This window comes from Podarcis raffonei, chromosome 1 (genome assembly GCF_027172205.1).
Source record: "Podarcis raffonei isolate rPodRaf1 chromosome 1, rPodRaf1.pri, whole genome shotgun sequence".
Taxonomy (NCBI): Eukaryota; Metazoa; Chordata; class Lepidosauria; order Squamata; family Lacertidae; genus Podarcis; species Podarcis raffonei.
Window position 1 is genome coordinate 61,643,144 of NC_070602.1, and position 13,512 is coordinate 61,656,655.

At 40.5% G+C, this 13,512-nt stretch overlaps 1 protein-coding gene across 4 annotated transcripts in view; it reads left to right on the plus strand.

Annotated features, from left to right (window-relative positions):
- Positions 1–13,512, plus strand: part of LUZP2 (leucine zipper protein 2) — a 287,595-nt gene that overhangs the window by 137,442 nt on the left and 136,641 nt on the right. For 3 of the 4 annotated variants that reach the window (XM_053389373.1, XM_053389393.1, XM_053389383.1), the window contains exons 2-4: positions 4,182–4,299; positions 5,271–5,341; positions 9,329–9,410. In XM_053389373.1, the coding sequence (XP_053245348.1) occupies positions 4,182–4,299; positions 5,271–5,341; positions 9,329–9,410 (271 nt within the window). The remainder of the gene's footprint in view (positions 1–4,181; positions 4,300–5,270; positions 5,342–9,328; positions 9,411–13,512) is intronic. The other variant, XM_053389399.1, reaches the window with a different exon arrangement.

The following is a 13,512-nucleotide window of genomic DNA, read 5'->3' on the forward strand; positions in this document are numbered from 1 at the left end:
TGGTTATGATTATTGGAAGCAGCACTGTGCACTAGCTGCAGTCTCCAGGCCAGGTTCATAGAGCTTATTACTGTGCTCTGTATGGGAGGTTTGCTCATATATATGCCATGCACATAGATGGGTTTGTACTGGTTCAGTCTTTGTGGCTGATTGCATTCACATTACTGTTTCTGCATTCACTCCATACATGAATGTCACAAAGGCATGGGAGGATCTCAGCACATCAAAACTGAGCCTGTAATGAATTAAGTAAATATTTAATTACCATTCCCAAACAGTTGATGATTTCATACATTTTCTTCTCCCACACACACACTTACATGCCCCAGGGACTCATAAATGCTACAATAAACAGCATGTACACTAACCCAGAGATTTTAAACATAAATGCAACAGGAGATCAGAAAGTAAAACAGAAGAATAATCCACCCTAAGTAATACAATTTTCACTCAGATCTAGTAATTAAGTTCCCATGCTGTTCAGATGCATTGGTAACAAACATTGTTTCCATTTCTCTTATGCAGCTCTTACTACTTACAGTTTCAATCAGGGCAAGTGCTGAAATTCCCATAATTAAGCAATACACTGACATGGTATGTAATTTTTCAAATGGGAAGGGAAGAGAACTAGGGTTCAGGTTCAAGCTTCTGGGCTGAGAATAAGGATGGGGAGGAAATTTGGTTCAGTTTGCAGTTGAAAGCAAACCTACCTAGTTCACATTTCTTGAAATATTACACAATTGGAAAGAAAGTCATCCCTTTAATATTGCATTTCTCTGAATTTTGCAGTTCTCCAGTCATGTAATGTGTACATATATGCACATAGGGTCAACTGTGCTTATAAATGCATACATTACTTAAAATAGCATACAAAATGCAGCATATTAGGGGAAATTACTTTGCAAAAATGTGTACAGTGGGCAAAATAACATACAGAAATGTACATATAAGGAAAAAACTGTACTAAGATGCTGACAAAGTTTCACGAGGACTTCTAAAAGAGATTCAGAAGCAAATCTGGAGAGTTGAATTTAAGATTGGAAAAATAAGAAACTGAAAGAAACCAAAATAAAGAGATTCTGCTATCCCCAGCTAGTAACACTGTCACCTACTGGCAGTCAATCCTCTTGCCCTAACACTGCTGCCGCCATTGCTGCTGACCAACACTACAGAATCCACCTAAACCAGGCATGGCCAAACTTGGCCCTCCAGATGTTTTGGGACTACAACTCCCATCATTCCTAGCTAACAGGACCAGTGTTCAGGGATGATGGGAATTGTAGTCCCAAAACATCTGGAGGGCCAAGTTTGGCCATGCCTGCTCTAAACCTTGGTTACTGCCCCCTGCAGTCCATTATAAGATTTATGGATTTTCCATACAGTTATAACTGTAAGTAGTGCCTGGCTAATCACTGATATGTCTCAGGTCATTCTGCTATGCTCAGAACACAAAAGCATGGAGGCCATAATTAAAAATGACTGTGTAGATTGACGGGCTACACAGGACTGAAAAAGGTACAGCTCACATTGATATGGATTAATGCACCTCTTATCCAAAGATGTGTGAGTAGATGATAGTGCTAGTATTTGGCAGGAACATAGGAAGATACCTTCTATCAGGTCACACTATTTGTCCACCTAGCACAGTATAGGCTATTCTGATGGGCAGGGTCAAAGGCAGAAATACCTTTCCCACAATGTGAATGGTCTCATGCTTCTAACTAAATCCCTAAATGGCCTCGGTCCTCTATACCTGAAGAAGCATCTCCACCCCCATCGTTCAGCCCGGACACTGAGATCCAGCGCCGAGGGACTTCTGGCAGTTCCCTCATTGCGAGAAGTGAGGTTACAGGGAACCAGACAGAGGGCCTTCTCGGTAGTGGCGCCTGCCCTGTGGAACACCCTCCCTTCAGATGTGAAGGAAATAAGCAGTTATTCTATCTTTAAAAGACGTCTGAAGGCAGCCCCGTTTAGGGAAGTTTTTAATATTTAATGCTGTACTGTTTTTAACATTTGATTGGGAGCCGCCCAGAGTGGCTGGGGAGACTCAGCCAGATGGGCGGGGTATAAATAATAAATTATTATTATTATTATTATTATTATTATAGAGATGCCAGGGACTGAGGTTTGCACAGTATGTGCCCTACTGCTGAGATATAGTTTTTCCCAATGGTTTATTTCTGGTTTCAAAGCAATGAGCTGAATCTAAAATATGTAGAAAATCCCAGGCTAATAAATGTTGGAATGCAGCTTGCCCTTGACTCACAAGGAAGGAGACAGTTCTTTGGTTCATACTGTGTGACTCATGTCTGCAGCATTGGCAACATGAGGAATAATGTTACTAAGTACATAAATAAAGACAGTGTCACAGAGTTGTCTTGTCATCTCTTGTACAAAGGAAACAAAGAAGAGGAAATGAGTTTAATTTGCCTCATCTAGCAGGAGCGACCAGTGCACCTCAGTCTCCTCCACAAGCTATAATCCAAGCATTTGGCTTGGGGAAAATTGTTTCTTGTTGCAGTAAGCGCTATGGAAAATAAGGTTGTATGTGTATAACAGGCGCCTATTGGACAGTTAATTAACATGACACCATTTGGATCACAAGACCACAGCCACCCACTCACTCACCCCATTTTATGACCTTTACATTTAAAAATGCAATGGTGGTGGTGGTGGTGGTGGTTGTTCTATTCAAATACTGTACTTTTACTTCATTGTAGTGCTTTTCCAACTTTCTGGCTTCTACATTGAGAGGAAACCTTGAGCATCTTTCTAGGAATTCCTTGCTACAGAATCTTTATGTAGGGCCCAATTCACTTATGGCAGCTGAGCCTGTACTGAACTCAGCTGTATTTTGGGGAACTCCAGACCCGCCTCACCATGGATCCTCTCACACAGCTAGTCTGACCCAGGGGCAGTGTAATGATGTGCAGCTACTGCTAGACTGGACAGGGTGCAGTGCTCATGTACACCAGCTCTAGAGGCTTCCCCCGTGAATTTATATTCTCTAAAAGTGATATAGTAAATGGTTCTGGGGTGTCAGGCAAAAGCTGATAATAAAAATTCATTGATTGGTCCAACTTGGATTCAGCTGAGTTGCAATGGAGGACAGTGTAACCACATAACATTCAGTTGCCATTTATAGAATTCACAAAGGGTATATATTGTTTGAATGACTGTTCTTTTAGTCAAGAGTTGTTTAAATGACATCATTAGACAACATTCAGGTGAACAACAGGGTTACAGGAAGTAGCTATTGATCCTGCGGTACAAAGGATATTCACTCACTTTTGGTTACTGGCTCCCTGCTGATCCATTCCCCCTTGCTCTGTGTTTTCTTTCATGGCTTCAAAATATAATTTGCTTTATTTCTCGGCAATGCACATGGATATTGGTTTTCTCTGGCTCCAGACTCAAACAAGTATTGTGCTGTGGGTTTTCACTTTGGATTTACATTTCAAAAAAAGGAAACTCAACTATTTGCTATTGATCTCCTTTGTGGAAATGAAGGATAGGTTTGCTGGTGCCATGTAGGTATTGTAGAGTGTAGGCTGGAGATTATTGTATAAAACATTAACTAGTTAAGTCAGCAGTAAGACACTGATGATCAATACTAGGTGGCATACTATATTTTTGGTAGTGTTGTTAAACATCTTCATGGTATTTTATTTTGTTTTTATGCATTTCTTTATTTTTATAACTATTTTCTATGTGAGAGCTCAATTCCACCCAGGGGAAGGGGGGAAATAGTTCATAAAGGGACGTGGAATTTCTTTATCCAGACACATGATGTTCAACTCTTGTCTTTTCATATCATATTGGGTAATATCTTATGTACACATCAACTCTCTCTGTGTTTTCCCTCACTAACAATGAAAGGTGGGTGCATGCACCTTTCTCTCTAAATGACTGAGCAGAATACTGGCAGCACACTTTGCCTCCTACTGGGCAAACCCCAGAAACCTGGGTTATAGGACAATCCTGCAGACCCAAATGAAGCAGCTCATTTTCTAGACCTGAATGACTTTGATATGCTTGACATGATGAGAGGCTATGAGAGGAAGACAGAAATGGATCCTGCTTCTATCTGAATGCAAATGTAATAAACTGGATCTCTGATTTCAAGCTTTGTTTGTTTCAGTTGCTCTGAGAGAATCTCACTGATGTTCTTTCTGGGTTAGACAGGGCTATGAAGAACTGGAAAGACAACTTAAAGAAGTCTTTAAGGAAAGGAGCAACATTCTTCGCCAGCTGTCAAAGACATCCAGAGAACTTGAAGGAATTAAAGTAAACCTCCAGGTACGAATCTTCATCCTCCCCAACTGCCCTGTGACACATAGTCATCATTCACTCCATTTCATAATGCAAGCATTTTGTGATTAATATACTAGGAAAATAGCCATGAAACATCACAGCCAGATTGTGGGGATTTGGATGAGAGAAATGGACTCTGACCCTTCCATTTTCTATTGCCCTTTTCTTCTTACTATACACGCCTGCCTGGCACCACCACTTCTTCACCACTCAAACATGGCAAATATTTTTCCAAATTTTCCCTATTCATTACCTAAACTTATCTGCACTGTTACAGCTTCTACAACCTGATGATCTAGAGAAGAAGGCTGGTCCTTCCCTTCCTACATCCATAACAATGGCTTGAGTGATGGAAGATGGGGTATAGAGGTGGTGGACCTAGTTTTGACTAGAGAGAAAGGAGCAGTTCACATCTAACAGCAAATAAAGTAGTTCTTCTACACCCATGAATGTAGAATCTTCATTGATTTTTCATGAACCAATAAAGAAATGGGATGGAGCAGACTTATGAATGAACATAGGCAAAAATGGCATGGATAAGAAATATATCCACCCATCCCTCGTGGCTATTATGTATTTTTATATATGTATAGGATAAAAATGACCAGGTCCATGAAAGGAAGATTACATGTGAATCTGTCATTGACCTTCACATTAGGCAGTAGTTCTTCTCTGGCATAATTACAGAGGGACATATAGAGATGTTGGGCCAAAGGTGGCTTTTTTTTACGACAATTAAGGTGTCAGTCAAAAGAAATGTGGAAATGTTGTGAAGCCTTGCAGCAGACGAACAAAGCTGATTCCATTTCCATTTGTTCTTGGCTTTAAAATATGCTATTCACAGAAAGCATTTTATCAAAAGGGGCACCATTAATAATTTTACTATGGAAGAAATGGTAAAGAGCTTCTTGAAAAGAAATGGTAAAGAACTTCTTGTTTCTTCCCTTTGTTCTCAGTCTTTGAAAAACGATGAGGCATCTGCTAAAACCGACGTACAGAAACTCTTGGAATTAGGCCAAAAACAAAGGTACAAGTCAACATTTATCTGTCGTATTTTCTTTCCCAAAATCAGGGTCTTTTCCAGGGAGTCTTCTCTTCCCATGAGGTGGCCAAAGTATTGGAGCCTCAGCTTCAGGATCTGTCCTTCCAGTGAGCACTCCATTTCCTTCAGAATGGATAGGCTTGATCTTCTTGCAGTCTATGGGACTCTCAAGAGTCTCCTCCAGCACCATAATTCAAAAGCATCAATTCTTTGGTGATCAGCCTTCTTTATGGTCAAGCTCGCACCATAAAGAAGGCTGATTGCTGAAGAATTGATGCTTTTGAATTATGGTGCTGAATACTTTACTCATGGTAAAAGCATGCCTGGCCATACAGAAGCAAAACCAGGCCTCCGAGTACTCCTGGGCTATGGATCTCCTGAATTTGTCCCTCTCCTATGTAGAAGCATTTATGTCCTCTCTCTTCTGTCTTCATTTTACAAAGCACATCTAAAACCTATGACTGTTTGTATGCATATGAGAATTTCCAGGTGAATTTCTCCATCATGGTATGCTGAAAGCAGCTCTTCCCAGGGGGCATTCTAATTTGGTGTAATGATGTGACAGCATCAATGCAGATGCTCTGCCATAGTGAGCTGGAACCAAACTTTCAAAAAACAAATAATGTCTTTCCAGATGTTCATAATCTCCAAAATGACTGCAGTTTGACCTGAGGGCAGTTTTCCTATCACTACTATGAACAGACAGCATTTGTTTTTTTGTTTTTTTTTCCAAAGCGAAGTTTCATTTCAAACTTGTCATAATCCATCTGAAATGCATGAAGATTGTTTCCATGGGAAACCAATACAGAGCTTGACTTCATTGTGCTGATTCTCTGAGACAGACAGCATGATACGTGCAGATTAGCATTTTCGGTGAAGCAGCGCATTTTCTTTTGTTTCTAGATTTTTCTCCTGACACTCTAAGAACACACTGTGGAAACCACTTCTGTGGATAATATAACAATTAATGATTCCACCCTCCCTGTTTATGGAAGCACACATTTTTACGACGCTCACAATGATAAAATGCCAAGGCATGAAAACTGGCTTGTTATTAATGTGAGGGATGCGTCACATTCGTTGTATGTTTGGCTCCCATGGAACATAGATTAAATGACACATCAAAGACTTCCTGCCAGATGCACAACATCTCAGCCCTGAAACATTGTCTTGTGCATCCTGTGATAAATCTTCTAAAACACAGAATAAGAAGGGCTCTCCAATTTACCTATTGAGCTGTCAGGAATCACTGTGCTGACCCTAATTGGCTGTATACACAGTTTCTCCTAGTTTTAATACATGACTTGTCCAATCAAAATGTTGTGTCCCAGACTGGGACCTGTCATTCTTCAGCTGCATGTCTGTATTAAAGTTGTGAGCTGCTGCTTGAGTGGAAACCAACACACCTTAATCTCTAGTTTATATTCTTGCTCTTTCTATGATCTGGATTGCAAGTTCAACCCTGCTTCTAGCTGCTGTAAAACAGCCTAAATCATTGAAGGTAAGCTGAAACTAAGGATCAGCTCACAGCTCAATTCACATTTATTGGATCTGTGTCCAACTCGTATTCACCATTCATGGTAAATCAGATTGGGCAAACTCAGCACTCACTTCAGCACTCAATAAATTTATTTATTACTAATACTTGTAGTATTAATATTATTATTTATTGTGTTTATTCACTTCTGACTACAAAAATGTCTCAAAGTGACATGCAGTTATAAAAGTATACATGATGCAAATTTTAAAATGCAACAATAATATTGGCTAAAACCCTTCATATGCATTAACATAAACAGGACAAATCCTACCCCAAGCTACTAAAAGATGAACTCTTGTGCAGGCTAGGGCACAACTAGGGTGAACAGATAAACCTTTGCCGGGTGCCTAAAAGTTGATAGTGATGGAGCCAGGTGAATCTTTTGGAGGATGGTATTCCAGAATTGGGGAGCCACCACTAAATTAAAATAAAAGTTCTTGTGTTGCATCCTCTGCACCTCCCTGCAATGTACATATGAATAAGGGCCTCAGATTATGAACCCAGGGTCCAGGTAAATTCATGCAGGGAAAGGTGGTCCCTAAACTATATGGGTCCTGAACCTCATATGGCTTTATAGTTCAACTCCTAATCAACCATCTAGACAATGAATTCTGTGCCAGCTAAGGTTTCTGAACTGCCTTTAAAGGCAGTCCCATACACTGTATAGTACATTGTAGCAATCTAATTTGAAGGTTACCAGTGAATATATAATAGAAACTACACTATTCCAGTCCATATAGAGCCACAGCTTGTAACTCCAGTGACAGTAGTAGATTCAGAAGTACTCCCAAACTACTGCTCATTTAGGAGAGTACAGCTGTCCACCTATCTCAGGGGTCAGCAAACTTTTTCAGCAAGGGGCCAGTCCACTGTCCCTCAGAACTTGGGGGGGCCCGGACTATGTTTTTTTGGAAAATAATGAACAAATTCCTGTACCCCACAAATAACCCGGAGATGCATTTGAAATAAAAGGACACATTCTACTCATGTAAAAACATGCTGATTCCCAGACCATCCACGTGCCGGATTTAGAAGGCGATTGGGCTGAATCCGGCCGCCGGGCCTTAGTTTGCCTACGCATGCCCTACCTGGTCTAGGGAATCACCCCCTAACAATCCTTTAATTTTATCTGGATTGTGCTTCATGCTTCGTCACCTAAACTACAGTCAGTGTACTTCTGTGCATGTTTAATCAGAAATAAGTCCCACTGAGTTCAATGAAGCTTATTCCCAAATTGGGATGAGCGACACATTCAATTCAGTTCACATTCCAAGATCAACCTACCTAATTAATACTTTCTAAAAAACAAAGCAATGTACACAAATGGAAACACAGCGATTTGCAGAGCTCTGAATTTTCCAATGCAGTTCTCCAATTAAGTAATATGTACAAAAAAGCATGTAGTAGGATAAAGTGTGCATTAAAATGCATATACTGTATTGATGAAAATAACATACAGAAATGCATAATATTAGGGGAAATTGCTTACAAAAACATGTATATCAGGAGAAATTTTGCACAAAAGAACCTCTGAATTTTCATGAGGACGTTTTTAAAAACAACTGAGGCAGAGAAATGAAGATAGGAAAAATGAGGAACTAAAATTATCAGATATGCTCTTCCCTATTCCCAAGTAAGCATAGAACTAGTCTGGGGTGTTTCTTAAAATCTGTCAGATCACTTGATCTCAAATACTTCTGGTGTCTACATGAAAAAAGACCTACACGTAGCAGCAACTGTATTCTGTGTAATTAATCAGGACAAAACAGAGGCAGATAAAAGGACCAAATTCACCCCGCCCGTCGTCAGCGTGGTTTTATACCTCACATAACATGTTTATTCTCCCTGTCCTGAAGATTTATCTCTTTGGATCTTGCTATGTCTGATCCTCAGAACAGCTGTCAGAAAGTGCCACTACGAAGGTGTCGTTCACTTTGAGGAATCTTATCTGTCTGGGAACTGGATCTGGACCAACGAGGCCAAAATTAAGTCTTCTGTTTAAGATGCCTATGTTCAGCTGAAGCTCAGTTGCTACCTGAAAATAATGGGAAAAGATGGGTCTCCCTAAGAGTTTGCAACTGCATCTTTTCCTACTCATCCCTTCTAAACAATTGCTGAGGGGAAGTGATGGAGATCTAAGTATAAACAATTTGCTTTGAAAATGAGAGTTAGTGAATTAGAATATGAAGAATGCTTAAATAACATTTTGCACAGTACTCTATACAGTAGACACAAAAGAATTTTCATTTTGGAACCTCACTGGTGTGCACTGGGCATCTGTGGCTTTATTAATAAGCCACCCCAACAAAGCACAACCAGTGGTTATTCAGTGTAATTAAAAGTGCCTTGTCATGAAAAGAGAGTAAACAAAAGCATTCTTTCCTCGTGTACAATAGAGATGAAGTTTGTGTTTTGTCTCTTCGATAAACTAGGGAAGAAATGAAATCGCTCCAGGAGGCCTTTCAAAAACAGCTTAATGAGGCAGCTGAGAAGGCAGAAAAGCAGCAGGCTACAGTGAGTAACTTCTCTTCTTTCTTTGTTATTATTTTCTCCAACCTTTCCATGCCCCTCTCTTCTGTAAATGCTTCAATAGCTCAAATATGTCTGCATGAACAAGGCTGTTGGTATATATTGAATATACTCTAGAAGACTCTTTGTGGAAGCAAAGAATCTCACAAAATTCACTGCTGATAAATATATGAAGGGTATCTTGCTATCACTGTACTAACTATTGTTTCATGGTGGTTTAAGAAGCGACTTTCCAACCTGTTGTTCCTAACCTATCAAGGACTAACACAAATAAAGATAGAGAAGAGTTACAATCTTGAACGACATGGGTATGATCCAATTCAATTTTCAATGGAAGGGACACAATAATCTATTTTGGGCATACTCTTAAAGATCCCCATATCTGAAGTTTGAAAGAATTCTGACCCTCTCCCAAACTTGAGTAACTAGTGTGTTGCTGAGCTCACTTCTGTCCTTTGGTTCTTAAGGTGTGCACCTGTAATCTGAGGTTCTGTTCACACAGGCTGTCTGGTTAAATGTGCAGTGAATAGCTGGTTCTGCTTTGCTTCAGTGGCCATTTTGATACTTTCAAATAAATTATGTGCTCTGTTAGCTTGGTTCTTGACATTATCCTACATTCCTGCTTCAACCTCTGATTCTTATTCTGGACTTCTCTCTGCCATAGACTCTTTCGGCTCACTAAGCCCTGTTTCCACTTCAGCTTTGGACACTTCCTCCTCCCAGTCTTCTCTCTCTGATGACTAATCATTGTCCCACCACCAGTCCCTGGGTTCTGAGCCTTCTTCCCTTGGGGGTTCCCCAGTTGGTTTCTCCCACCATTCTTCTGTTTCCAAGCTAGTCCCTGATAATTCCATGGACATGTACAAAATCCATGTACACGTAATGTGTCTACAGAAGGCCTCTTAAATCTAAACAGTGCAACTTTGATTAAATTCATTGGTACCATTCCTGATCGTAGGCCTGGCCTATTGATGAGGCAGGGTGAGACACTCGCCTTGAGTGGTGGAAGCCCAAGAGGTGATGCCCACCTCACTGTCATGGGTGCTCCCCAGCCAAAGGAATGCATATGGCGTATAGCTAACTCTTTATTGTCAAAAGTGGACTTACCATTTTTCTACAGCTTTGAATGCCCATGTACAACAGTCTAGCATCCAGGCAGCTATTTCCAGGTCTGCGCTCTATGAAGCAGTTGCTGCAGTAGGTGGCCACTCCTCCTCCACCATTTTTTGTACCTCCCCCTGACAGGCTGTGCACGCACAGCCATAAACTATGCCTGTGTGGAAGCTGCCTCTGCTCTTCCCTCTTTAATCCCTTCCTGGTTCTGGGAGACAGTGGTGCAGGAAAGGAACGGAAGCACCCGGCCCTTCACTTGTCTGACCTGCCTCTTCCTCCTCTTCTTCCAACTCCATCTCTGAAGCTTCCCCTGCATCCGGCTCTTGTCTCTTGGCTGGTGAGGTCCCCATAATTCACGGGACCACTCTCTTGAGTCAGACTCCAGTCCCCCTTCCCCCGTGCACATTTGTCAGCATCCTGCTAGTCCCTGACACTTGTCTCCACCACTTGCCTTACTGCCTCTGCTGCCTTCAGACAAGTGGCGCTGGCAGCGGTGCTGGTTTTCAGTGAGATTTTGCAAAGCATTGTCAAAATCTCGCGAGACCTCACAGAACACACAAGATCTCATGAGACTTTGGCTAGATCTTGCAAGACCTCACTAGAAGTCAGGGCCACTGCTGGTGCTTCACAACACAGGTAAGAGAGGAGGTGGTGGTGGGTGGGGAATGGCAAGGGAGCGGAATGTTCCTTTTTTGCCTCAAGCATCATAAAGGGGCATGCCTGATGGTAATACAAATAAAAATAACTAACCAACCATATAACTAATTTTGATTCTGTTAAGATCTGACAAATATGGGTCCCTAAAACTGTGGTCCATGAAGTCTTGCAAAACTTTGCCAGGTAGCAAAATTCAGAAAAGCACTCTATTTCATGGATCATTCAAGGTGCACATAGTCATACTTTCCTTCCTACTCTGTGTACTTCTTTATTATTATTTCTGTACTCCTTAGAGCAACCCTACAAGATAAACCACTATGATGATCACAATTGTATATAGTTGAAAAGTGGGAGTGAGGAATGGTGTCTTGACTGTACTGTACAGGCAAGTCATAGTTAACCTGAAATATGAACTAGGTACTTTCAAACTTATTGCTTATACTCTTAACAACAATATTTTACCAGTTATGTACCTGCCTGAATTCACTGGATGTGTGTGTTGTTGTTGTTGTTTGTGTGTGTGTGTGCGCGCGTGCACGCATAGAGAGAGAGTCATACTGTGGATCCTGAATGCCTTGTGAGTCGAACATTTTGGCTCCCAAACACTGTAAACCTGGAAGTGAGTGTTCCGGTTTGAGAACATTCTCAGGAAGCCAAACGTCTGACGCGGCTTCCGCTTGCATGCAGGTTGTCAAACGTTTTTGGAAGTCAAACAGACTTCCAGAATGAATTCCATTCGACAACCAAGGTATGACTGGGGGGAGGGATGCTCAGTATATTTCTAATAATTTTTTAATTCACTTTGTGAGGTTTCTCCCACTATTTAAAAACTCCTTCCTCTTTTTTTTTAAAAAAAACCTTAAGTATTGACAGAATGAAAGATCTAGCAATGGGACCAGAACATTTAAGGAATGTTACATACATAGGCACACCCACACATCATATTTCTGCTTTCACTTTTAAATACACAGAAGCAATTTTAAACTAAATTAAGCAAATTTTCTCTCTTGGAAGTCTAAGCAAGTTTAGATTGAAGAAACAAAAACAAACAGTGGTTGTTCTATATGCTACTTCCTTAAAAAGCAATTGGAAATCAGAGACTTTAGCTTTTTTTTCTTTCAGTAAATCATAAGCAGTCCATTTCTGCAATGATTTACACTCAAGGAACCTTGAAATAAATTATATGTTTCTTACTTCATCATTCTATTACTTTGTACTGCATTAAAGGGGCTGAGACCAACATAGCTAAGACCCTCCCTTGTACCTTACTATATGGGCTGATGGGTCCCTTTTTAACAATATTATCCACACACTGCCTTTGACCACAGATGTCAAAGGCAGATAAAAAGCACAAACTGCTGTTTCACAACTATGTAACTCTAGGGGGGAAATGAACCATTGAAATCACTTTAACATACTCCATAGTCTGCTTCTCTGCTTTAAAGAGGGAGTGTGTTTTGCACGGAAGAAGGAATGGGTGAAAGGAGACAAGCTTAATCCTTCCATCTCCCAGTTGTCCCCCTGTAACCTCCCCTTGCTTTTCTCTCCATCGGGTCTTAAGTTCTATGTTTGTGATGGAATTAAGTAGAATTATTTTATCTGCATGTATCTAATGTGCAGCAAATTCTGTGGCTAAGACAGAATTTAGCTTGCTGAAATGTTGATAAATGCAGAGTCCATTGACACAATTCATCCTATTGGATTCATCTCAAATGTCTGTACTATGTAAGGGAAAATTTGGATTGTTTATCCCCACGTTTTTTACCATCTTTGGCTCAGAAGCTTTTAAAACATGGTACTTTGTATTCCTGGTTTTGTAGTTTCTAGTATAAACATGAATTTAGGAAATTTATTGTCTTTTCATGGAAACATCCAGCTTTTGTAATTTTACTTCATTTACTAGTCTATGCTAAATAATCATGCTTGTTTGCTATCCAACCTGTGGTAGATGCTAAGCAAGAAACTATTTTGGAGTCATAATTATTTAGACCAGAAAACAACTCCTGAGTTGGAACTTTCAGCCCATAGTCAAATGAGAGAGAAACCGAAGTCAGAGAGACACACCACAGATTCCTATAGGATAATTTTACAGGCATAAGGGCAATGAGGGGAGGGATGGAAATCTCCCTGTTGAGATCTAGCAACTTGATGTTTCAACCTGTCTAGACATCCTGCAAGTCTATGTACCTTCAATTGTGTCTGAAGGCTCACAGCTCTTTTCTCACGTAGGTTTGTGTGAGGCTTGCTGAAAGCTACACTATTTCCTGCTCCTTGATTCTGCATTTTCATCACTGATACTTGATTCACAAGTCAGGGC